General features: G+C 36.3%; 1 protein-coding gene across 2 annotated transcripts in view; it reads left to right on the top strand.

Moving 5' to 3' along the window:
- Nucleotides 1–23,544, top strand: part of Taf15 (TATA-box binding protein associated factor 15) — a 34,445-nt gene extending 10,901 nt beyond the window's left edge. Inside the window, exons 3-16 of one of the 2 annotated variants that reach the window (XM_085695560.2) lie at nt 1,601–1,652; nt 1,769–1,853; nt 1,935–2,040; nt 3,637–3,827; nt 5,909–5,930; nt 14,001–14,035; nt 14,633–14,665; nt 16,231–16,340; nt 18,067–18,196; nt 19,516–19,608; nt 21,082–21,163; nt 21,251–21,339; nt 21,465–21,954; nt 23,219–23,544. In XM_085695560.2, coding sequence (XP_085551686.1) covers nt 1,601–1,652; nt 1,769–1,853; nt 1,935–2,040; nt 3,637–3,827; nt 5,909–5,930; nt 14,001–14,035; nt 14,633–14,665; nt 16,231–16,340; nt 18,067–18,196; nt 19,516–19,608; nt 21,082–21,163; nt 21,251–21,339; nt 21,465–21,954; nt 23,219–23,258 — 1,558 coding nt within the window. In that variant the 3' untranslated portion in view covers nt 23,259–23,544. Of the gene's footprint in view, nt 1–1,600; nt 1,653–1,768; nt 1,854–1,934; nt 2,041–3,636; nt 3,828–5,908; nt 6,030–14,000; nt 14,036–14,632; nt 14,666–16,230; nt 16,341–18,066; nt 18,197–19,515; nt 19,609–21,081; nt 21,164–21,250; nt 21,340–21,464; nt 21,955–23,218 lie in introns of both variants that reach the window. The other variant, XM_048437806.3, reaches the window with a different exon arrangement.
- Nucleotides 23,545–25,535: the final 1,991 nt, after the last annotated feature.

The following is a 25,535-nucleotide window of genomic DNA, read 5'->3' as shown; positions in this document are numbered from 1 at the left end:
ATCCAGAGCAAGAGTAGATTTTCTTAAATCACTATAGTATATTGTTTAGCAGTTCTTAAAAGTACTAATATGCTCAGAGTGAAAGTTTATTTTTATGTCTAAATGATGGTAGATTGTTCTTCACTTACGAGAAGTAACAGCTTTCAACATAACACTACCAACTATTGTTGGAGGCTTATTGTGAGATAGTTAGAAGCAAATCAGAAACAAAATTGATGTGATTTTTACTCCTATAAGAGAGTGCTAGTCTCTTAGTAGGTACCTGGCAAGTGTTTCTTTATTGCTTGTATTTTTAAAAGTTATGGGATTCTGGGAGAAAAAATAGTTGGAATTTTAGTATTTGATTGCTCTAAGATAAAAGGTTTTATTTTGAAGATAACTTTTCTTTGGGTATTAAAGAGCCATATATTGAGTTGTTTTTTGACTTGCTAATACATGATACAATTTTAAAAAGATAAGTCTTAGGAAGTACATTTATTCAATAGCACAATGCATGTTTATCAAACTACAGAGCAGTTTTGATACAGAATAATTTCATTCTGTTGGTTCTTTGGATATATATATATATGTGTGTGTGTATGTTTGTATATGTATATACATAGACACACATAATGCTTCGGTAATTAGAGGCATGCATAGATATAATTACTGAAGCATATGTACCGAACTTTTGTTCCATATTTTGTTTTTTTCTGGAAAGTTAAAGAAATTCAATTCAAACAAATAGTATGAAGAAATTAATCTGTTCATATATGGCTTAAGAAGTATTATAAATTACGTTCTTAAACCAGGCATGGTAGCACATGCATTTAATCTCAGCACTCGGGATCTCTGAGTTGGAGGCTGGTCTACAGAGTGAGGACAGCCAGAGAAACCCTGTCTCAAAAGTAATCTCTCAGATTACAATGGATTAACATGCAGGTTTTGGAAATAGCACGTTCTTAGGAATGATTGCTTGTTTTTGTTTTGAGACAGGGTCTTACTGTGTAGCTTTGGTATGCTTGGAACTTGCTATGTAGACCAAGCTAGCCTGGGGTCTGCCTGTTTCTGTCTTGTGAGTGCTGAGATTAAATGCCTGGGCCACTATGTGATCATCAGAATGGTTATTTATATAAACATTTTTAGCTACAAAAAAACTGTATATGTTCTAAGTATTAGAAATCTGTGTACCTGATATTAAATAAAAACCTGTTTATGGAATGATACTGTTCAGTGCCTTTCTCTGTTTTGTTATTTATCCCGAAGTATAATTTTCTTAGTTTTGTAGCTCTGGTGAAATATTATTTGTAAGAAATTTTGTTTGACAGCAACACTTGGTACTGACATTCAGGAGGTCTGGGAATGACTTTATTTGTGTCATTAGTTGTTGGTCATCAATTTAAATTCTAAGAAACAGGCAGAATTGTTTAAACCTAAATGGTCTGTTATTTTGAGTCAGTCACTAAGAACCAAAAAAATAACTTTTTATAACCATTAGACAGAAAACAATTCAGATGCAAGCGGGAGAAACACTAAGTTCTTTTGAAGACTGAGTTTTTCATTTAAGCGTTTCAATTTTTTTAAGTATATATCTTTCAAGTATTAACATTTTCTTTTACAGTTATTCTTCCTATGGAAATCAAGGCAGTCAAGGCTATGGACAAACATCACAAGTAGGTTGAAAAATCAGTTGTTTTCCTTATAAATAGTTATTTAATAAGTAATAAAGTTTGTCCATAGTGATTTTATCTAGTAAGTAATAAAGATTGAATGTTTACCTGAATTTCAGAGCTATTCTGGCTATGGACAAACGACTGATTCTTCGTATGGACAAAACTATGGTGGTTACTCGAGTTATGGACAAAATCAATCAGGTTGGACTGGTTTGTTAAATTGCTATTTTAGAGAGTTGGATCAGAGCCTTCACTAAATAGTATTCTTATCTAATTTATTAGGTTATTCACAGTCCTATGGTAGTTATGAGAATCAAAAGCAGAGCTCATACGGCCAGCAATCATATAATAACCAGGGACAACAACAAAGCACAGAATCATCAGGAGGGTAAGGAAACAGTAAACTATTGAAATTGTATTGTACATTCCTGCCTTTGTATTTCCATTTAATTGCTTTGTAGTGCTGATAATAGAACCCAGGACTTTACGTATGCCATAAGTAATCTACCACTGAGCTCTGTGTTTAAATCCTATGTTTTGTTTTTTGTACCATTTGGATACATTACCTTTACTATATATATATTCGATGCATTTATTTTGATTTATGAGTATTATCTCTGTCTGTGTACCATGTGTGCTTGGTTCCCACAGAGGTTAGAGGCAGGGTATAGAGACCAGAAGAGAGCATACATCTCTTAGAACTGGGTTTGCAGATTTTTGTGAGCCATCATGTGGTTGTTGGGAATTAACATTGGGTCCTCTACACAAAAGCAAGTGCTCTCAAACGCTGAGCGATATCTCTAGCCCTCCCTCCCCTTTTTTGTTTGGAATAGTGTTTCACTATGTAGCCATGGCTGGCATAAAACTATGTAGGCCTATATAGAATGGAAATAACTAGTAGTGTTACTACAAAGTGGAGTTTTTATTGCGCTTTGTTTGGTGGACTAACTCCACATTCCCTAATGTTGTTGGTCCTCAGACACCACTATGAAACAACATTAGTAGTTATTTCTATTTTATAGAGGTGAAGAAGGTTAAAAGAACCAGAGCTTAAGGTCTCCAATCATTCCTGGCAGCAATGACAGAAGTACTTTAAATGAAGTTTAAGTAGAATTTGGGAAAGAACTGTGAGGTCAAATTATTCGTCTTAGTTAGAAAGGTGCTCTGCAAAGTAGAAAGGACATATGTAGGGAATAATATCTGGAAGCCATGCTGTATTAGGAAAAAACTTTTATTGCTAAGTGTGATCATAGGATAAATGCTCTATAAAGGCTGTATGTTTGAAAGCGTGAAATAAATGTAAAGCAAAGAGAAATGTTTTGACTGTTTTTAAGTAAAGGGTTAGTGTTCAAACTATAGTTTTCTGATGCTTTGAGTTGGGAGTTGGAATAGATTGTTGTGGTATTCTGCAGAATTAGGTGTGGCTGTTAAGAACTGAGACAATTCTCCGTTTTTCCCTCCTTTTTTGAGACCAGTGTCTACGTAACCTAGGTTGACCTTAAGGTCATGATGCTCTTGTCTCCCCAGTACCAAAAGGACAGGCATCATGTGTGGCTATTAAATACAAAAGACATGATGTTGAAAGGAAATAACAAAGAACCTTTCAGTGTAACTAATAAGAGAACTCATCACTTAATGGCCATGTTTGCTAAAGAATCATACATATCACTGTATTTTGGTAATATCTTATTTTTCTTTTAACTCAAAGTAAAAACCAGTTATTTTATTAATAGTATTCAAAAGTGCTTGTTTTTCCCCAGTGTAGTGCAACAACCTTTCTTTTCCCCTTTTTAGTGATAGTGAAATTGTTTTTGGGGGGTGTTTCATTGATGTGTTTTTTTAGATTGAAAAACCAAATAATTACTGTGAGAACATAGTATTAGACACTGCTGAAGTCTAGCTGTCTAGGCCTTTTATATTAGTGTTCTTTAATTTGCTGCAGTGAACAATTCTATAAGGTCTTATGTTCTTGGTTTCTGTTTAGCCAAGGTGGAAGAGCACCTTCATATGGCCAGTCTGACTATGGTCAGCAAGATTCTTATGGTCAGCAGTCAGGCTATGATCAGCATCAAGGCTCATATGATGAGCAGTCAAATTATCAACAACATGATTCCTATAATCAAAACCAGCAGTCTTACCATTCACAAAGGGAAAACTACAGCCACCACACACAAGGTAAGATTATAATGGCCCCTTAAGTATTTCTTTATTCCTTAACAGAATTGTTTATTGAGTTTGGATTTTACTCATTGATTAAAAATTTGGGATGACTGGACATATATTTCTCATGGTCATCCAAACTATTTTTTTTTTTTTTTTGGTTAACTTTCTAGAGATCGTCAGAAGGTTGTGTGACGGCTGATGACATTTTCTTTGTTGTCTTAAATGCTGAGCATTTGACAGTGCTGTTGTCAGTTCTTTTTTTCCTTTTTTCGATTGTTTTATTTTTGAGAAGGGTTTCTCTGTAACTGCCCTGGCTGTCGTGAAACTCACTCTGTAGACCAGGCTGGCCTCAAACTCACAGAGGCCTGTGTCTGCCTCCCAAGTACTGGGATTAAAGGCATATGCTGCCACCACCCAGCTTGTTGTCAGTTTTTTAAAATTTATTTATTTTCTAATAATTTTAAAGATTTATTTATTTTATGTATATGGTGTTTTTATTTGTTTTTGGTTTTTTGAGATAGGGTTTCTCTGTAGCTTTGGAGCCTGTTCTGGAACTAGCTCTTGTAGACCAAGCTGGCCTCAGACTCGCAGAGATCAGCCTGCCTCAGTCTGTGGAGTGCTGGAGTTACACAGGCTTATACGGTATTCTATCTGCATGTACACCTGCATGCCAGAAGAGGGCATCAGATCCCAATATAGATGACTGTGAGACACCATGTGGTTGCTGGGAATTGAACTTGGGATCTCTGGAAGAGTTGCAATGCTCTTAACCATAGAGCCATTTCTCCTGCCCCTGTTGTCAGTTCTTTTGATGATGGAATACTTGATGGGGGAAAATTGTCCTATGCTAGCCTTCTCTAATCTCATGTAAAAAGGAATAGTCATTAATTTCTCTTGTCCCATAACACTTTATATATCTTATGATGCATAGGACTCAAACCACACCATGAAACTCAGTGGTCTAAGGACAGAAATCTTTCCTCTCCCTCAACTCCCAACCCTTCTCTCACTCCCATAATGCCTTTATTATCTAGATAGGACTTGGCTCCTAGTAAGTTGTCATTAAACATTTTTGCTGGGGAAAATAATTTGGTGGTGCTAGAAATTGAATCCCAGGACTTTTGTATATAGACACTTCATCACTGAGCTATATCCCCAGCCATATAATAAATCGAGTGAGTGACTATAAGCAGATAGTCTGAATAACTGTCTTTTCAGTTTGAAAATGTTTGGTGGCTGTGATTATGCCTATGCCTGACTTGCATTTAATGTATTTGAGGTGAAAAAATAGAATTGGAGTTCTGTCTTTACGTTATTAAAGTTCTTGAATTCATAGTTCCCAACTTAGTTTAAATTATTCCACTTGCTCTCGGATTTTGTAGTAAAATGTAATCTGATACAGATATAATTCCCAAACACATTTCCAGATGTTGTATGGTGGATTGCATTTTGGTGTATTAGTGTCTTTCCTTGAAGGACATACTATCTGGCTTAAAGTGACAGTTAAAATTATATTCTTTATGGCTGGAGAGATGGCTCAGTGGTTAAGAGCGCTGACTATTCTTCCAGAGGACCTGAGTTCAATTTCCAGAAACCACATGGTGGCTCACAACCATTGTAATGTGATCTGGTGTCCTCTTCTGGCCTGCAGGCATATATGCAGGCAGAACACTGTATACACAATAAAAAAATAAATATTTTTAAAAAAATTATATTCTTTGAAACAATAAGAAATGACAATAGTTTCTTGGTATGGTGGCATATATCAGTATTCCTATATGAGATTAGAATTATTTAAGTTCAAGAATTCAAAATCAAGGGCTGGCGAGATGGCTCAGGGATTAAGAGTGCTGGCTGCTCTTCCAGAGGACCTGAGTTCATTTCCCAGCAACCACATGGTGGCTCCCAGCCATCTGTACTGAGATCTGTGCCCTCTTCTGGCCTGCAGGCACCAGAACACTGTATACATAATAAATAAATAAATCTAACAAAAAAGAAAGAATTCAAAATCAACCTATTGTAAAGAGATGTTTGTTGCAACAATATAAAAAAATTGAAGTGACAGTTTTTTGTGTTATATTTTCCTTTTATAGATGACCGTCGTGATGTGAGTAGGTATGGAGAAGATAATAGAGGATATGGCGGGTCACAGGGAGGAGGTAGAGGGCGTGGGGGATATGACAAGGATGGAAGAGGTCCTATGACAGGACCAAGGTAAGTGTTTAGATACAGATACCTTCATTTTCTCTCTTTCTCTTTGTGGTTTCCTTATTTTTGTTCTGGCATTTACTTAAGAGACTTTCAGAGATTATGTTGTAGAAAAAAAGAATAAATTAAAACTTTATTTTGAAATCTTTATATGTTGTAAATCACTTCAGAAGAGGCTATGTTGATAGTATTTTATATGGTGTATGTTAATTTAAATATCATTAAAGCTCCCTACCATGATTATGATTTGATTAAATTACTGATTGGTTTTCTTACTGGAGCTAGACTCAAAACTCCTTTAAAAGATAACTCTGGAAATCAAAGTATCTTACAATGAAAAGGTAAGTTAATGTATATGGAAGACAAAGTTCCCTTGGGCTGGGAAAGTATTAGGCAGTAGCAGAGTAGAAAAATGGGATAGACATGTAAGAAATTTTTAATGTATGTCTCCCCTTAAACACAATTATTGAAATAATATATCACATAACATTCTGTAATTTTAATGATTGTAGCTGTGGTGTATGAAGCCTTAAATTTAACTTTTCTCGTTGCTAATTTTAAATTATTAATGTTGGTTTCATAACAATACAGGTTATAAAAGCTGATTTTACCATAATTTTTAAACATATTTGTAAAGTTAGTTTATTGGTCTTGAAAATGTAATGAAAAACCAATTGGTCTATGTCCTGAGATGAAATTTATAGATTGTAAATTTATAAAATACATAGGCTTTGAAATAATTTGTTTACTGGGAATTGAAATTGTCAATGGTCTGTTACTTAATATGTTAGTAGCAGTTCAGTTCCGTCCTTAGGGACTGAATGTCCCTTAAGGTGACATGAAAAACAACTTATATGTACTCTTATTTTAAGTGAGCCACAAATTTGCTTATATATCTTTTTTAAATATACTATATTCTTTGATATTGTGGATATTCCAAAGTCTCATAATTTTGAAAATTTTTGTAAGAGACATTAAAGACTGTAAAAAATTAATACTAGGTTTTTTTTTGATTGATTGGTAGTCATTCACTTTACCAAGATAAATGATGATATTGTATGTGCCTTTATTATCAAAAAGAGTAGTATGTCAACATCATTTATTATTTGTATATAAATTAGTACTGTAAAGTGAAATGGTACTTAATTTTTACCTTGTGGCCTCTTCCCAACCTAAAACTGAATCCCTGAGATAATAATTGCTAGATACTTAATTTTCCAATGGAATTGTTGTAGATGACTGGCTATTTGAAATTCTGTAAATGTTATATGTGTCATAAGTTTAATTTTCTACTATTAATAAGGAAGTTGCAATCTAATAGATTACCTATTAAAGCTCTGTCTTAATTGAACAGTGGAATCTCACCTTTTTAGGATGAAGGGAATGGATAGAGAGCCTATAACATTTTAGTTTGTTAGCGGGCACCCATCTTAGAACCACAGGGTTGCAAGGATGTTGAATGATTCTTCCCTGCTGAAGGAAAAGGACCTTAAACAGCCTAAGACCCCCCGCCCCTTTTTAAAGCAACATAACTTCCTTGACAATATATTTAAGTATAATTTGTAGCTCAGATAGTAATTCATGAGCTAAGTTTTTATTTTTAAATCTCTATATGTAGAAACTCAGTACAAAGAACTTATGTAGAAGCCTTCGTTTATGTTAGGTCAAGATGATGCTGATTTTGTTAGAGTGGAGAGTTTTTAGTCTTGACTACTTTCTCTTCTCTTCCCCCGGTAAATTAGTCATCCACATAGAGCCTGTTTAGAAATCTCAGTGGCCATTATTCTTTGTATTGAGATGGCAAAGTTTGTTTTTTTGGGTTTTTGGTTAAAAGCAAGATGCCAGATGTTTTAGGCCTTGTAGTTCTTCAGACTTGCTCTTAGAGCACCAAAGGAGGCATAAATTAATGTAAACAAACCAGGCTCTGTTCTAATAAAACTTTATTTATGAATTTACTGAAATTAGAACTCTGGGCAGGGCATGGTGGTGCACGCCTTTAATCCCAGCACTCTGGGCAGATCTCTGTGAGTTCAAGGCCAACTTGGTCTACATAAAGTTCCAGAACTAGTGTCTCTCAAAAAAAGAAAAAAAAAATAAAAGGTCATATAATTTTTATGTGCTGCAGCATCCTTAAGATGTATTCTCTCACTTAGGCATTAGGGTGCAGCATTATGAATTTGACTATAAATGTCTCCTTTGCTCTGTTTTTAAAGAACACTTAGTTTTGTACTTAACACCAAAATATACAGAAATTTTAATTAGTCTTCAGCAACCCTATTTGTGTTTCTAATTATCTTAGTCAGTTGAAATTTTTGTCTGGGCGGGTGTAGAAGGGTAGAGGGCCACAACAGTTTGAAGACTACCTTACATTAATTATTATCTTTAAATAAGGGTCATAGTTTAAGGGTGAGATTTGGATATGCGATAAAGAATGAGATCGTCTTATTCTGTGATTGGTTGACTGGAGGAAGACTTCAAACCAAAAAAGAAGCCATTAATTTAATTTGGAGAGAGATACGTTCATAGGGACTACAGGAACATAGGGACTTCATTAAGAAGCAATTGTTGCAAAAAGAGTACTGAATTTCTTGTCCTTTGACATTGGCAACTTAGTGGCCTAGAAGCTAAGAAAAAAGTGTCCCAGGACTTGATTTTTCTTTTCTTTTTCTTTTTCTCTTTTCTCTCTTTTTTTTAAAGCATTGATTGCTATTGTGCAGAGTATCTTTTTCATTGTATGTGATCAAGTTAAATGTTTCAGGCTCTTACAGGTAAATTCCTAAAATGTTCTGAAATTTTGAATATTTTCTTCCCTTTGCAAGAGAATTTTAGTTAGCACCCCCTAAAAATGTATATGCGTAGCCAAGCATGGTGTCTTTAATCATAGCACGTAGCAGGCAAAGGTAGATGGATCTCTTGAGTTCTGGAACAGCTGGGACTACATAAAGAGACCCTGTCTCAAACAACATATGTATACATCCTGAGTTAAAGGAATATATAGCTCAGTGGTAAAGCATGGTTAAAAATGTTGGATTCTAGCCTGCTGTGGTTGTACACACCTTTTATCTTTGGCAGAGATCTCTGAGCACAAGGCCAGCCTAGTCGACAGAGTGAGTTCCAAGACAGCCACACAGAGAAACCTTGTCTCAAAAAACAAACAAATAAATAAAAGTTGGCTTCTATTCCCAGCACTTGGATGTGATGGAAAGTATATATGGTCTAGCTGTAGTCTAGAACAGCACTTCCTCCATAGAAAACTGTGTATATCATTAATTTGGACTATGTATGTAGTTTTAAATTTTCTATAGCTACATTGAAAAGAAAACAGAAAACCCAGATATAGTCTCTTGGGTTCATTTTCTAGGACTGCAAAAGAAAGAGAACACTTTTTATATAAATAAAATCAGTGAAATCAGTTTTAATGATATACTTTATTTAACCCAGCACATCTAAAATACTCCACGTATAGATAAGTTGTGATCCTAAAACTAGAAATTAATTTCATTTTTGACATTTAGAGCTCATCACATTTTAGTCTACTTATATTTTAAATACTCTTGTAGATATTAACTGTATATTGGACATTGCACATCGACAAAGAGGATTCTTGTCTTTTTGAAGTTAGCCTTTTGCCACACATGTATGACATGAAGGGAAGTCAGAATGATGCTCAAATTGATTGAATCATTCACATAAGATATTGTTGGGTTTTTTCTTCCCACTCCCAAAATGTGTATTCTGGATTGATTAGTATGAAAACTCAAGCACGGTGCAAGGTTTTAAATTCTTTTGTTGCTTTTTAGCTATGTCCTTTTTTCCTAAGTGGATTATTTTGTTTCTATTTTTTTAAGTTATAGATTGAGAGCTTAATGTGATGGCTTGTGTTTGTTATCAATCCCAGTACTTGGGAGCATTGCCATGAGTTTGAGACCAGCTTGGACTCCCTTGTGCTAGGCTGACCCAAGTTATATAAGATATATATTTGTCTTCAAACAAGAAAAAAAAACACAAACACCTAAAACAAAAACTTAAACCGGACTTGATGGCACACACTTTTAATCCTAGTACTCAGGAGGAAGAGGCAGGTGGATTGCTGTGAGTTTCCAGACCACCTGGTCTACAAAGCAAGTTCCAGGACAGCAGGGCTGTTAAACAGAGAAAGCCTGTCTTGGGAAAAGGAGGGGACCTCAAAAGTTTTCTTCAAAAATTTTTTTTTAAAACTTTGTTTTAATGTTTGAGTATTCTTCCTTCATGTATGTCTGTATACTGCATGCTCTGCCCGTGAAGGCCAGAAGAGCGCATTGGATCCTCTAGGACTAGAGGTCTAGATGACTGTGAGCTATGTGGGTGCTGAGAATTGAATATGGATTCTCTGGAAAAGCAGTCAGTGCTCTCAACCACCAAGCCATTTTTTCAGTCCCCAGGTTTTCTTTTCTGTTGAATCTTTCTTTTCTAAATGTATGAAACCTCCACAGTCTACCCTACAGTCCTCTTTTCATTATGGTTTTGAATTTGAAAGACCCATCTCTTTAAGTTTTCTGTGTAGGGTACTCTGTCAGTTAAGTTGAAGATGCATATGTCTCTTAAATACCTCTACTACTTTACCTTAAAATGATATTGGGGAATTCTTTATGTGCACATGTTTGCTTCTATTTTTTGGGACTGAAAACAAATTTGTAGCATCTTGACTCAGCTGTTGAAATATCTGTTTTAATTTGCTAATGAGACCTTACTATGGAAGAAAGAATTTTGTAACTTAACAAGTTTGAAAGAAACATTTACCACAGGAATATCTTCTTTAGTACTAATGAATATGCTTTGTAGTCTTTTTCTCGAGTTAATGACGATAAATTTCCTAATAAAGGGAATGTAATTAATGAGAGAAAATGGTTGGATGTCATTTGGATGTACAGATGAACATAGATCAGCACGTCTCAGATTTAAATATGCATATGAATTACTTGGGGATCTTAATGCAAATTTTCGTTGTATGGCTACTGGGAGCCTGAGTTTTTCTGAGAAGCTTTTAAGCTATGTTTATGCTTGTGCTTACCCTTTAATAGTAAGGATGTAGAACTGAGTTTTGTAAAGAAGGAAACTCAACCTTTATGTTTTTTATATTTTCTTTTAGAGTATGTATTTTTAAAATTATTTTGCATTTGTATCAGTAAATATTTGCCATGTGGGGTGTCTGTAGACAGAAGAGGGTATTGGATTCTCTGAAGGTAGAGTTATAGGCATTTATATGCAACTGCTGAACATGGGTATGGGGAAACCGAACTTGGGTCTTCTGAAAGTATAGCAAGTGATCTTAACCTCTGAGTCATCTCTGTTGTTTTTTGTTGTTGTTCAGCCAGGCCACAAAGTGGTGCACACCTTTAATCTCAGCATTTGGGAGTCAGAGACAGGCAGATCTCTGACTTTGAGGCCAGCCTGGTTTATAGTGTGAGTTCCAGGACAGTCAGGGCTATGTAGAGAGACATTGTCTCCAAAACAACCACCACCACCACCAAAATTGTTCAAAGTTGTATTGTTGGCCAGCGTGGAAATGAGAGTTTACCTTATATAAAATTGCATATTTTCCTTTCACTGTGGGCCAGATCAGCAGTTTTGTTGACAACAAAGCAGTTAGGATATATCTTATGAACACACAACTTCTAGTTTCCTTATAAAAGATTTGCCTTCACTGGGCAGTGTTGGTGCACACTTTTAATCCCAGCGCTGGAGAGACAGAGGCAGGCGGATCTCTGTGAGTTCGAGGCCAGACTGGTCTACAAGAGCTAGTTCCAGGATAGGCTTCAAAGCTACAGAGAAACCTTGTCTCAAAACAAAAAACAAAACAACAAACAAAAAGTCTTGCCTTCATCTTACACACCCTAACTAACCCTCTAAAATGGGTGTGATGGCACACATCTGTAATCCCAGTGTTGGGAAGAGGGGACTTGAAGATTTAGGGGCTGAGTAGCCAGCCAGTCTATCTGATCCATAAGCTTCAGGTTGAGTGAAAAAATCCTATCTCAAAATATAAAGTGGAGAACAGTAGACTACTGATAAACATCTGGCCTCCACATGCAGGCCCAGCTGTCTATACATACCCATACATTCAGTGGGTATTCACCCATATTCATATACAAGAAAATAGACACCAAACAATTTTTAAGAATTGTGGACTTGGGGCTGGAGAGATGGCTCAGAGGGTAAGAGCATTGCCTGCTCTTCCAAACGTCCTGAGTTCAATTCCCAGCAACCACATGGTGGCTCACAACCATCTGCAATGAGGTCTGGTGCCCTCTTCTGGCCTTCAGGCATACACACAGACAGAATATTGTATACATAATAAATAAATATAAAAAAAAGAATTGTGGACTTGATATTTTCAGTAATTCTTCATGTCTGCCATCGGGATTTTGAGGTTCATCTTTTAGGGACCCTTGACTTCTAATGTAATTTCCAAGGGACTTGGAGTATAGCTTAATGATGGTAGACTACCTACTTAAGCAAGCATGAGGCTCTGTTCAGTCCCTGGTACTGCAAAAGAAGGGGAACTTTTTTTCAACAATTTAACTTCAGCTTTATTGGGCTCTCATGGAAAATACACTTGAGAAAACAAAAGGATCAATTCAGGGTCATCTTTATCTACATAGAAAATTCAGAACCATCATTAAAAACCTGTCTCAAAATGAAAATAACCAGCGCCTCTTTATTACAGAGGTAGCAGTGATATACCTGTCATTTAAAGTATAGGGAAGACGTAGGTACTGTGTTGACATAGTAATTTTAAATACAAATTTGTGTCTGTGCAGAACTTTAGTTTAATACTGTCTTCGTAGCTTTGATCTAGCCTTATTCTCTTGCTAGAAGGATTTCCTGGGATTTACACAATTTAAAAGCAAGTTAAAACACATATATCTGTACCTAAGTTGATTACAAGACAAAATATCTTTATGTCAGGCTAATAAAATATAAGAGAAAGCTATCTTGTTTAGTCATTGGATGATTCAGAAAAGCCATCTAGAGTTGGACAATCACTGGAGCAGAAGTTTGTAAGCAGATAGCTTCTAGCATCGTAAGATGAGCAGCAAATCAGATATCTGAAATTTTTGTGTTATTTATCAGCACCTATGTTTTAGAAAGTTTATCTATTTCAGCCAAGTTTTTCTGTTTTAATTTCTTGACTAGTATGAGCTGCTTAGATTTATTACATAAAGCTGTGTGTATGAGGACCATTGACTAAACTGACACTGTGAATTTGCCAAATAAAGTCATTCTGTAGGCACCTGCAGTGTTGGTATTTGCATTCTTTAACATATTCTGTTGCTTTGATACTTGGAGCACTTGGCAGCTTGAACCTCTGCTATGATATGAAAAGACTTATATTAATATTGTGGAGAAGATCAGTTTTGAGTTTAGCTGTTTTTTTTTAGTCCTCATTTTATTAATTTTCTTAAAAGTTTCAAATATTTTTCAGGTTCATTTTTGTTTAAATTTATCACTTTAAAGAAGTTCATTTTACAAAACCCATAATTTTATTATCACAGCAGAATCTATACTCAGGATTTTATATTTCCTGTTCTGCTATCAAAGTCTAACTTTGCTTTTTATTCCTCTGGTCTTTTAACTTTTTCCCATATTTCAGACATACTGCTTGGGAAAGAATACTTGCTCTAATTTTACATACTTCATGCTGTGCTTCAGCTTTTTAAGTTAGTGGTTTGAGTAGTAACCTTTTGGCTTGGGGTTGGGAAGTTTTTTGTTTTTAACATAAAAAGTATAATAAACGTGAAAAGACAACTTGTAGAAATAAATCCTCGAGAAAACACTTAAATTGAGTCATTGAACTCTGAAATGGAATTTACTGGAAAGTTAGTGGTGCTATTTTCCTAGGCACTCTACTTGTGACAGTTAAGTGTAGATTGAGCCCAGGGCTCAGCACATTAGAGACTTAAGGAAGAAATCATTTCTTCAATTTTTCCTCTGCAGTGGTGGTGACCGCGGTGGCTTCAAAAATTTTGGTGGTAAGTGCTGAGTATCCCAAAATGTTTCAGTGGAAATGCTATATAAATCTAAAAGCCACCAATATCCCGCAGATGCAGTCTAAGCCCTTTCTTACAATGTTGAGGCTGGTGTGTTGTGTGCATTACAAAATACTCTGTATACACGTTTATGTCAAAGTAAATACTAAAAGCCAAAACTGATCTCAAAATAGTCCAGTGGGTTTTCTACACAGTGAATTTGCATGAAAGAGTCTGACCAATGAATGAATATTTCACTGGGTTGTGACAATAGGTTTTTTTTTCTTTTATAAAGGTAGCTGACATGGTGTTCTTAAATTATTAGTTTTCAATCAGCATTGGCAATCAATCAGTGTTTGACAAAAGTGATGCTAGAATAATGGCAAAAGTGGTGGGTGCCATCTTGGACAAGTTTAAAGAAACGTTGACATTCATCTTTGATTTCTTACACTTTCAATAATGAAAATTTATGTAGTTATTTTATAAATCTGTGATGGTTGACTTTCAAGGATTTGGAAGTAATGACTTTACATGCTTGATATTACCATCTTCCTTTTTAATTCCAAATGAGTTGCCTTACAGCCTTTTCTTCTCTCTTAGGTCACAGGGATTATGGATCCAGACCAGATGCTGGTAAGAGTCTTGATACTTTTGTTTTACAGTTACAAAATAGTAGTTTTCTACCTCTTAAAGAGGAATATGTGTTGTAGGAGTAAATACTAAAGGGAAGTTTAATTTAATGGTGCTGGCAGATCTGGGCAGTTTGATTTATTTGTTTGTTTGTTTGTTTATTTTTTAAATACCAAAATTAAAAATTCAGGGGGGTCTAATTAGAAAACGTGCTAGAGAAATCACTGTTCTTTCCTGTGTTACGCTTTTTCTTATTTGAAGAAATATTCAAATTTTGCTATCTTAACAATATAGAGGTTAAAAAAACGATATGTGGGGCTGGAGAGATGGCTCAGAGGTTAAGAGCATTGCCTGCTCTTTCAAAGGTCCTGAGTTCAATTCCCAGCAACCACATAGTGGCTCATAACCATCTGTAATGGGGTCTGGTGCCCTCTTCTGGCCTGCAGGCATACACACAGACAGAATACTGTATACATAATAAATAAATAAATATTTAAAAAAAAGATATGTGTTTTAAAAAACTCTCAGCCAGGCAGTGTTGGTGCATGCTTTTAATACCAGCTTTCAGGGGGAGAGGCAGGCCAATCTTTTAAGCTTGAAACCAGCCTGGTCTACAGAACAAGTTTCAAAATAACCAGGGCTACACAGAGAAACCCTGTCTTGAAAAACCAAAAAAAAAAAAAATAAAAAATAATAATAATAAAATAAAACTCTTACATTAGATTGGTAGTTTTAGTAGACATAAGAAATTAAAGTTCATGCATATGAGAATTGTCTTTCTCTGGGTGGAAGGCACTAATTTTATATGACTTTTCAATTTTAGATGAATTCAGGACTGTAGATTTGCTTTTGGACCCTTTTTAAAGTTATGGTTTAGAGGTTAAAATCTATTTCAATAAAAATACTTAATATATATTGAAATCAGAACTTTTGTTTTTATTAAGATGCCAAAGTATTCTATATGGATGGCAATTTGTGAATTATCCCTTGATGGACTGAATTTTTATACAACTTTCTTACTTTGTTGTACTAATCCAAAAGTGTGCGTGTAAGGTAAGGTGTGTGTACCAGGTGCTCTTACCTTCTGATATGTACAAGGCTTTTTGCAGTGAATGGGAACCCAGCATTCTGCTTGGCTGGCTGGCTTGAGAGTCAAGTATCCAATTTGGGGGAATTTTGTACTAGAAAGTCTTTTTTAAAAAGCATTGGGTAGTCAGTTGTATGACTATATACAATTGAAAGTTCTTCTGAGAAAGGTATACTAGTTAACTTTCTTCATCTCTTCATGAGCTTTAGTCCTGGATCTGAAGAGTGATACTTTTAACCTCTCCCTTAATTGGTTTATGTATTTCAGAGTGTAACCTGCATTTTACCTAAAGTTTTATTGTAATTTATGGTCTTCCATGAAACTGAATACTTTGCATGTTTATGTAAGATTTCATGTTGGTTCTTCTATTTGGGACTTAGAAGCAATCCAATATTAGTCAATAAATGGTCTTGATTACTGAGCAGGAGTAGTAAAACCAAGTAATATGTACATGAAATTGATCGTAATTTTTTCCCCTTAGATTCAGAGTCTGATAATTCAGATAACAACACAATCTTTGTGCAAGGACTTGGGGAGGGTGTCTCTACAGATCAAGTGGGAGAGTTCTTTAAGCAAATAGGAATTATCAAGGTAAGTAATCAGTGTCACATTGAAGATTTCATAATTGTTAATATTGTAATTAAGATGCATGTATTACCTTGTCTGTATAATACTGTAGTAAGCATTACTAAATCCTGTAATGCATGTGCTCCCTCATGTCAATAGGCCTGTGTGTCTTTTTTAGGTTTCTATTGCTGTGATAGACTATTCTGACCAAAAGAATCTTGGAGAGGAAAGGGCTTATTTTATTTGACTTATCACAATCCATTTTTGAGGGAAGTCAGGCAAGGAGCTGAAATGGAAACCAAGGAGGAACACTGCTTAACTTGCTTGCTCCCATGGTTTGTTTGTTCATTTTGCTTTCTTACAGCACCCAGGACCACCTGCTCAGAGGTGGCAACACCTCCAGTGGCTGACCCTCCCACATCAGTCAACCAATCTGTTGGAAACATTGCAACAGATTGCAGTTCCTATTCCCAGATGGCTTTAGAGTCAAGTTTACCCCCCTCAAAAATAAAACAAAACAAAAAACCTAAGGAGCACACTAAGTACATTTTATTTCTTGTTCATGTTTATCTTTCTGCTTGTGCTTAAGCTTCATTCCTGGATTCTGAAATGCCAATATATGCTTTAGAGCAGGACTAAGTAGGTATTACTTGTTTGATGTTTTTGCATTCATTATTCCTTGTTTTGGTTGTTAGTGAAATTACTCATTTTTTCCCTTGTTGAGTAATTGTTGGGGCTTTTTTGTTTGCTTGTTTTTTAAATTTATACATGAAACACACTCATACAAGTTCAGAGCTTTTCTTCGTTGTTTTGAGATAGGGCCTGAAACTCACAATCTGTCTGCCTCAGCCTCCTGAGTACTGGGGTTAGAGGGGCAAGATACCATAACTGGCCACACATTTTTAATAAAGTAGAATTCTGTCTTCTAGCCTTATTCCAGCCAAAGCCCACTGTATTCCTTAATAATAATGTATTGATTTTCATTAAAAGATTTTTTTCCCTGGCCTTTAAATATTTTACAAAACATTTTTTATGAAACATCTGCATTTGATTTTTATGGGTTTAAATAAATTGCACATAAATAGCATTCTATTTATTTAGGGTGTTTTTTGTCTTTGGGGTAGTTGGTTCTTTTATTTTTTTGTTGTTGAGTTTTTTGGTTTGTTTTGTTTTTTGCTGGTGCAGATCCTCACATTTGGTAACCCTTGCAAGATTTTTTTTTTTTTTTAAAGTCCTGGCTATCATGGAACTTACTGGGTAGACAAATCAAGCTCTTAAGATCTGCCTCCAAAGTACTGGGATTGATGGCATGTGCTACCATGTCTGGCTCCTTACAAGACTTTTATAGTTTGCTTTTCACTTACTCTTGCCTAGAAAGTTTTCATTAACCACACCTGCAGATAACTTTTATTTTTATAGTAAGCATATAATATTTTATAGTGTGAATATATGGATTCCTTTTAAAAAAAATCTTTACCTGGGACTGGAAAGGTGGCTTGGCTGTGAAGAGCATGGACTATTCTTCTAGAGGGTCTGAGTTTAGTTTTCAACACCCGCTACGGTAGTTTTCAGCTATAGGGAATCAAACGGTTCGGGTTTCTGAAGGGACTTGAACCCTTGTGCACACCACATACATACATATATACAAATAATTAAAAATAATAAATCTTCGAAAAAAATTTTACCTGAATGATACATGATCATTTATTCCTGAAATACAACACCAATTTGGTCATTTTTTTTTCCTTAGACTAACAAAAAGACTGGAAAACCAATGATAAATCTTTATACAGACAAAGACACGGGAAAGCCAAAAGGGGAAGCAACAGTATCATTTGATGACCCTCCATCTGCTAAGGCGGCCATTGATTGGTTTGATGGTATGCTTCTTTCCTATATTTAAAATTATGTATGTGTTTGGGTGTTTTGTCTGCATGGATGTATGTGCATACAGACCCTTTGGAGGCCAAAAAAGTATATCACATCCCCTGGAAGTGGAGGTATAGATGGTTGTGAGCTGCCACATAGGTGCTGGGAATTGAACTAGGGCCCAGTGCTCGTAACTGCTGAATATTTCTCTAGTTCCATTCATATACAACAGAAATTTTTCTTTCTAGTCTGGAAGTCAAAACATGTTCTTTGAGATAATGGTTATTTTCCTGTTTAATAGCAATCAAGAATACAAACTGGTGTTTTATGTGTGTGTAGAATGAGATTAACTATGTCATTGCTTGTTAGAGTGTTTTTTAATCTTGCCTTCCAAAATAGTGCCACAAGCTGAGGACTAAATATTTAAACATGATCCTGTTATGGACAACCTTCCTTCCCTCCCCCCAGTTTGTTTATTCTAAATTATAAGCACACTAGGAAGCCCACATTCAAGAATATGTGTGGGTGAGCAGTGGTGGTGCATGCCTTTAATAACAACACTTGGGAGGCAGAGGCAGGCGGATCTCTGTGAGTTCAAGGCCAGCCTGGTCTACAGAGCAAGTTCCAGGATAGGCTCCAAAGCTATAGAGAAACACTGTCTCAAAAAATAAAAAGCAAAAAAACCAAATCAAGTGTATGTGTGGATATATATATAGTTAACTACATGTGTATACACATGCACATATGCCAATTCCCTTTAAGAAGTAAATGGTGGGGGGAAAAAGAAATGGTGACACAGTTGACAGTTTTGCAAATTAGATCTTTATATAAAATGTAAAGTCAGAATTCGGAATTTAGGTCAGTAGTATGTAGAGTGTTTGTATTAGGCCTTGGGTTCAGTTCTCAACACTGGAAAACTTTTACCTTCATTTACTCTTAAAAATATTAGGTGATTTTCTTTGTCTTTAAGTTTAGTAAGAAATGGAAAGGTCTGTTCTGTTGAGTAGATTATGGGTTTTATTTTAGCGCTATTGGAACACAGAGCACTAGTATGTTTGAGTTTCTGCAGGGATGTGTTTATTTTTCTGAAACTAAAATAGCCAAGACAATCTTACTGTTTTGTCAGGAGGTAAAGGTATGTTGTGACATTGTATGTAGCATTTATTTAAATATCTCTCCTCTTCACTTCCCTCCTTTTCTTCTTGGTCATACTATCTATCTGAAGCTGGAATCTCAAAATCTCAGTGATCTTCTTGCCTTAGCCTCCAGAGTGTTGAGACTATAGGTATGTACCACCTTGTTCAGCCTCAGAACTGTTTTTTCTTCTTAGGAAAAGAATTCCATGGAAACATCATAAAAGTGTCGTTTGCCACCAGAAGGCCTGAATTCATGAGAGGTGGTGGAAGTGGAGGTGGACGAAGAGGTAGGATATTTACATTGGTTCCCAGCACTATTTAAATAAATAAGAAGGTTCAAGAGCTACACGTAGCAGTTTGAATTTGTGTCTGTTCTGTCCTTGCTTGCATAGAATTGCTTGCTAGCCTTTTTTATTTTAAAAAATTTTGTGTGTTTTATATACATAAGTGTTCTATCTGTATGTACACCTGCATGTCAGAAGAGGGTATCAGATCCCATTAATAATGGTTATAAGCTACCATGTGGTTGCTGGGAATTGAACTCGGGGTCTCTGGAAAAGGAGCCAGTGCTCTTAACTTCTGAGTCATCTCTCCAGCCTCGTAAATTTTATTACTACTTTTTCTTTTTTATATTTTGGTTTTTCAAGACAGGGTTTCTTTGTATAGCCTGGGTATCCTGGAACTTGCTCTGTAGACTAGGCTGGCCTCAAACTCAGAGATCACCTGCCTCTGCTCCCCCTGCTCCCTGCTAGTATTAAAGGTGTGTATCACCACTACACCACACAAACACACACACACAGACACGTACAGCTTTTGGCTTTTGCTTGAGTGGTTTGCTTGTATGTACTGAAGTTACAGATGGTTGTGAGCCACCATATTGGGTACTGCAAAAGCTAGTGTTTTAACCACTGAGGCATCAGTCTCCTGCCTTTCATCCTAAAATGAGGATGTTCTAGTAGTTAAGAAAGTGGTAGGAAAGGTTGTAGAAATGTCTTTGCAGTGTTCTGCAGCAGTGGTAAAGGAGCTTTGGAATAACTATCAAAATGAAACCTACTTAAGTAGTTCGTCTAACTTTTTAAAAGCATTTATTTCTGTTGGTACATGCATGCTTTGGTGCACAAACTCAGTTTTTTAGGCTTAGAATAAGTAATTTGCCTGCTGAGTCTCACTTCCAGAGCTGACCCAAAGTTTAAGTTTCCCAGTGCAGCTTCTTAATTTTTTTTTTAAAATGGGTCTATTTTCTCAACTTTGGAATTTACTACTTAAATTTAATTTTTATGACTGAGATTCTTTTTTTTTAATATTTATTTATTATGTATACAATATTCTGTTTGCATGTATGCCTGCAGGCCAGAAGAGGGCACCAGACCTTATTACAGATGGTTGTGAGCCACCATGTGGTTGCTGGGAATTGAACTCAGGACGTTTGGAAGAGCAGGCAATGCTCTTAACCACTGAGCCATCTCTCCAGCCCCTATGACTGAGATTCTTAAACTATCAACTATTATGAAAAGCAGACTTTGAAGGATTTTTACTATAGTATTTATATTATAATGTCTTCCAGGTCTTTTCTTAACGTTTGTTATATTTTTAAGTGAAACCTCTAAGTCTTGCTTTAATGGAAATTATTTTTGAAGTTGTCTGTTCAGGTATTAATGGGCACTTTATTCTTTTATTTCTTTCATCTGGTGTTATGCCTGTATATTGTTAATGTCTGCTGCTGAATTTTCACTTCTATCTTATGTCTCCCCCTTCCCTAGGCCGTGGAGGATATAGAGGCCGTGGAGGTTTTCAGGGTCGAGGTGGAGACCCCAAGAATGGGGACTGGGTTTGCCCTAATCCGTAAGTATGTCATTTACTCTGGTGGGTGTAGAGGTAGAGTTGGAGGGTTTATTGGAGACTTAGGAACATTTTATTTCCCTCCTTCAGGTCATGTGGAAATATGAACTTTGCTCGAAGGAATTCCTGCAATCAGTGCAATGAGCCTAGACCAGAGGACTCTCGTCAGTCAGGGGGAGGTAGGCTAACTCTTTCTTTCGTTAGTCCTTTGACAGCATGTATAAGTTGTTTGTCTTCTAACTAGCATTGGGGAGGCTTTGTATTATTAATATTGGCCTTATTGGTTTATAATTTTACCTTGCAGATTTCCGGGGGAGAGGCTACGGTGGAGAAAGGGGCTACAGAGGTCGTGGGGGCAGAGGTGGAGACCGAGGTGGCTACGGTGGAGACAGAAGTGGGGGTGGTTATGGTGGGGACAGAGGAGGTGGCTATGGAGGAGATAGAGGAGGTGGCTATGGAGGAGACCGAGGTGGTTACGGTGGAGACCGAGGGGGTGGCTATGGAGGAGATCGAGGAGGCTACGGAGGTGATCGAGGAGGCTATGGGGGTGATCGAGGTGGCTACGGGGGTGATCGAGGTGGCTACGGGGGTGATCGAGGCGGATATGGAGGAGACCGAAGCCGAGGAGGCTATGGAGGAGACCGTGGTGGTGGAGGTGGTGGCAGCAGTGGCGCCTATGGTGGAGACCGAAGTGGAGGCTATGGTGGAGACCGAAGTGGAGGTGGCTATGGAGGAGACCGAGGTGGGGGTTATGGAGGAGATCGAGGTGGCTATGGAGGCAAAATGGGAGGAAGGTGAGTATTCAGGTATATTTGTGAACTCTTGTCTCACTGCTTCTAGGTTTTAGGGTTCAAGCCATTTTTTTGTTTGTTTTGTTTTCTTTAATTCCAATTGATATCGTTCAGAAAAATGTTTAGTTCTGTGTTTAATAAGTTCAAATTTTGGTTTTATTTTGCAAATTAATAAATCTTTGTTGTTTTTCTCATGACTAAAGAAAATTGGGGTAAAGAGATAACTTGATAATACTTAAATTAAGAATATCTTGGAGGATTTTCAAACTCCTTAATCAAGTTCCTCTATTTACTGAAGGTAGTATAAGGTAGTGAGAATAGTATTTACATGTAGTTTCAAACTGCTGTGCCTCTGCTCCACATCTTAATGTGATTGTAGTTCTATTAACCTTTTAGAGCATCAATAGCCTTATCTGTACAGTGGAACAAATAATACGTACTTTGTAGAGTTTTATGAGATTGTCACATTTGCTTGCCCATAGAAAGCATTGTATAATTGTTAGGTATTACTTATAGCTTAATTATCACAAATTTTGGTATATCCAATACTGTAGTGTCTTTATACAACTTTAGTTCTGGTCCTTCTGTCAGTCTCCTAACCGCGTCAGATATTTAGTAACTTTTCTGAGATTAGATACGTAGTAAGTGACAGATACAGAACTCATACATGAAATGTAAGTTTAAAAGGTTTGCTTATTCACTATGCCAAGGTTCTGTGCCGTAGTAGATACTTGGATTATTGGCTTAGTAGACAATTGAAAGTATTTACAGTGATTTTGTGGTCCTTGATCTAGGTGGAAAATTACTAGAGTTGATGGATAACAAGGCCTCTTTAAGAAACTTTGTAAGTCTTAAAAGTGATGAATTAGATTTATTAAGAATACTTTTTTGAGTGAAGCGGTCACAGCACATGCCTTTAATCCCAGCACTCGGGAGGCAGATACAGGTGGATCTCTGAGTTTGAGTCCCGCCTGGTCTGCAGAGCGAGTTACAGAACAGGTTCCAAAGCTACATAGAGAAAATCTGTCTCTCACCAAAAAATAAAAATAAAAAAGAGGCCAGCCTGATCTCATAGTTCCAGGACAGCCAGGCTACTTAGAGACCTTGCCTCAAAAATACTTTCTTGGGTTACAGAAATAAAGAGCATTGCCAACTTTTATAGAAAGTATCTAGCTGGTATAGGTCATCAGTACTCTGAAGAAATAACTGATGTTCCATTGGTTAAAAACCCTAGAATTTAGTTTATTTCTTTATTTTTCATCCCTAGAAACGACTACAGAAATGATCAGCGCAACCGACCGTACTGATGACTGTTTTGAATATTCCTTTGTCTCTGACATGATCCGTAGTGGAATTGTCAGAGTTTGCCTGCTGCTTTCCTCATGGCCTCTTGGGTAGCGAAATTGACATTCGGGTTTTTATTTGGGTGGGAGGGCTGGGGACAATTTTCCTTTTAGAAATGTCCATTGAAATTTTCCTTTTTAGTTTTCCACCTTCTCTTTCCCAACCCTTAAAGTAAAGTGCATTGTAAAATATTGCCAAAATGGAAAGTGTTTTGTAATACTGCAATAAAAGCTGCTTGTTTTTTGTGGACATTGAGTGCATTATTTATCACACTTAGGACTCAGTCACAGCAAAATAACCCTACAGAATTAGAAAATTACTACTACCTAAGTAAATTTAGGTATAGTTTGTTATTTCCAACTATTAGTTATTAAGCTCCTGCCTTGTTTAGAATAGTGGTTCTCTAGGATGACTGAGAGTCAGAATCACCTGAGGAGTTTAAGATTCCAGTCTTTAAACTTAACAAGTACTGAATATAATATTTGATCTTCCAAAACATCTTTTTCTTAGTCTTCCTAACCTAATGTCTTTACCAACCCAGGTCAGCCCAGGTCAGATCAGATCAAAACTTAGAATTTCTTGATTTCTAACTTATATACTGTATGTATACAGACCATTTTGATTCTATCTTCAGAATATACCTAAAATCACCTATAGTCTTGACAGTTCTCTTAGCAAACTGCATTTGTCTCGTTTTGACAGTTCCAATAGTGTGTTCACAAATCTCCCTACAAAACTAAATGATGTAAAGATGTTATAATACTGTATGTCAGTATTTTTTAATACTGATTTTTAATTTTAGTGACCTTAATTTTGTAATATTTAATTCTATGTGTATATGTCTGTACTGCATGTGCAGAGGAGCCTGTGGAAATCAGAAGAGGGCTTTGGATCCCCTAGAACTTGAGTTTTATGAGTTGCTATTTGGATGCTGGGAACCAAACCCAGATCTTCTGTAAGAACAGTAAGCACTCTTCACTGTTGACCTATCTCTCTCCAGCCCCTCTTTGAATTGCTTTATATTCCATATAGCCTGTAATCTAAATTCCTCATCCTAGTTTACAAGATCCTACAGGATTTGTCTTTCTCACCAACCTCATGCTTGTTTTGTTCAGCCACAATGATCATCTCTCCATTTTTTTTTTTTTTTTTTAGGGTGGCAGTATTGAACCCAAGAGCTTTATTCATGTTGGGCAAGCATTCTTATCACTGAGTCTTATCTCAGTCTTTGGCCCTATAATTCTTGGTCATATCAAATAGGCTTCTGCTTCAGTACCTTTGCTCATCTTTGTGTAGTGTTTTCAGATACTCATATGGCTTACTCCTTTTACAGTACTGCATTAGATTATGGTCTACCATTTTCTTCCTCATTTTTCCTGGCCATTTTACCTAAAATACTGTCCGCACTTAATCATTTCCACATCACTTTTTGTGACATCTTCATCACACGTATTTGCAAATTATCAATCAACTAGTAAGTGGGAGTTGAGAATAGATAAAGTTGCCTAGAGCAGTTGTTTTCCATGTTTGCTGTATACAAAAGCTAGAAATTTTTGAAAATAAAGATGCCTCGGCTCAACTCCAAACATACCTGAATGAAGCCTGGGTGTTTTTAAAAGCACCCAAAGTAATAATTAGTTTTGGGAAGAAAGATTTTAGAACAGCTCAGACACATTTAAAAGATGGGTAGAAGAGGATCCTGAAACTAAGAAATAACTTATGTGGCCAATGAAGCCCAAGGGAAGAAGGAATTTTTTTTCACATCTTGTGGTCTCTAGTTTCATAACCTATACCAATACTCCCACTTACATACAGTAAGCACTTTGTGAACTAGTACCTACATATGAGAAAGAACATGATTTTTGCCCATCTGAGTTAATATAATACTGAGAAGAGTGAATTTCAAGAAGTGAAAAGCTGCTGTGTGTGGCGATACATTTAATTCTAGCACTTGGGAGGCTGAAGCAGGAGGATCATAAGTTCAGAGCTAACCAGGGCTACATAAAATAAAAGCTCCTGTCTAAAGATGATAGATGATAGTTCAGCCATGAAGATCACTTGCTGCTTTTCCAGAGAACCCAAGTTCAGTTCCTAGTACCCACCTCACGTGGTTTACAACCACCTCTTTACTCCAACTTCAAGGGATCTGATGTCCCTTTTTCCGCAGATGTCCCCACACACTGGTATTCACTTACACAAAATAAAAAATAGGGGCTGGAGAGATGGCTCAGATGTTAAGA

This window comes from Myodes glareolus, chromosome 9, assembly GCF_982192425.1.
Source record: "Myodes glareolus chromosome 9, mMyoGla1.1, whole genome shotgun sequence".
NCBI lineage: Eukaryota > Metazoa > Chordata > Mammalia > Rodentia > Cricetidae > Myodes > Myodes glareolus.
This window is presented reverse-complemented; position numbering and strand designations above follow the sequence as displayed.